Source organism: Nanorana parkeri, unplaced genomic scaffold (assembly GCF_000935625.1).
Source record: "Nanorana parkeri isolate BGI_ZX_2015 unplaced genomic scaffold, ASM93562v1 scaffold1627, whole genome shotgun sequence".
NCBI lineage: Eukaryota > Metazoa > Chordata > Amphibia > Anura > Dicroglossidae > Nanorana > Nanorana parkeri.
This window is the reverse complement of record NW_017307895.1, coordinates 7,310-7,746: the sequence shown is the minus strand read 5'-3', so window position 1 is coordinate 7,746 and position 437 is coordinate 7,310. Positions and strand designations below refer to the sequence as shown.

General features: G+C 52.9%; 1 protein-coding gene across 1 annotated transcript in view; it reads right to left on the bottom strand.

Annotated features, from left to right (window-relative positions):
• The window catches only part of LOC108799085 (paired mesoderm homeobox protein 2A-like), a gene marked incomplete at its 5' end in the record, with an annotated part of 1,867 nt that extends 1,756 nt beyond the window's left edge, over positions 1–111 (bottom strand). Inside the window, one exon of the mRNA XM_018570904.1 lies at positions 8–111. Coding sequence (XP_018426406.1) covers positions 8–111 — 104 coding nt within the window. The remainder of the gene's footprint in view (positions 1–7) is intronic.
• Between the last annotated feature and the right edge of the window lie 326 nt (positions 112–437).

The following is a 437-nucleotide window of genomic DNA, read 5'->3' as shown; positions in this document are numbered from 1 at the left end:
CAAAGACTCTCTCCAACTCCTTCAGCTGCGAGCTGGTGAACGTGGTCCGGATCCTCCGCTGCTTCCGCTTCTCATTGATGCTGGACGGGTCAGAGAAGAACTTGTAGGGGACTGTGAGAGAGAAAGAGACACCACCGTGAGCCCAACAACACCCCACAACACCCTATAACACCCCCACAACACCCTACAATACCCTACAATACCCTTCAACACCCCTCAACACCCTACAATACCCCACAACACCCCACAATACCCCACAATACCCCACAACACCCTATAACACCCCCACAACACCCCACAATACCCCACAATACCCCACAACACCCTATAACACCCCCACAACACCCTACAATACCCTACAATACCCTTCAACACCCCTCAACACCCTACAATACCCCACAACACCCCACAATACCCAACAACACCCCACAACACCC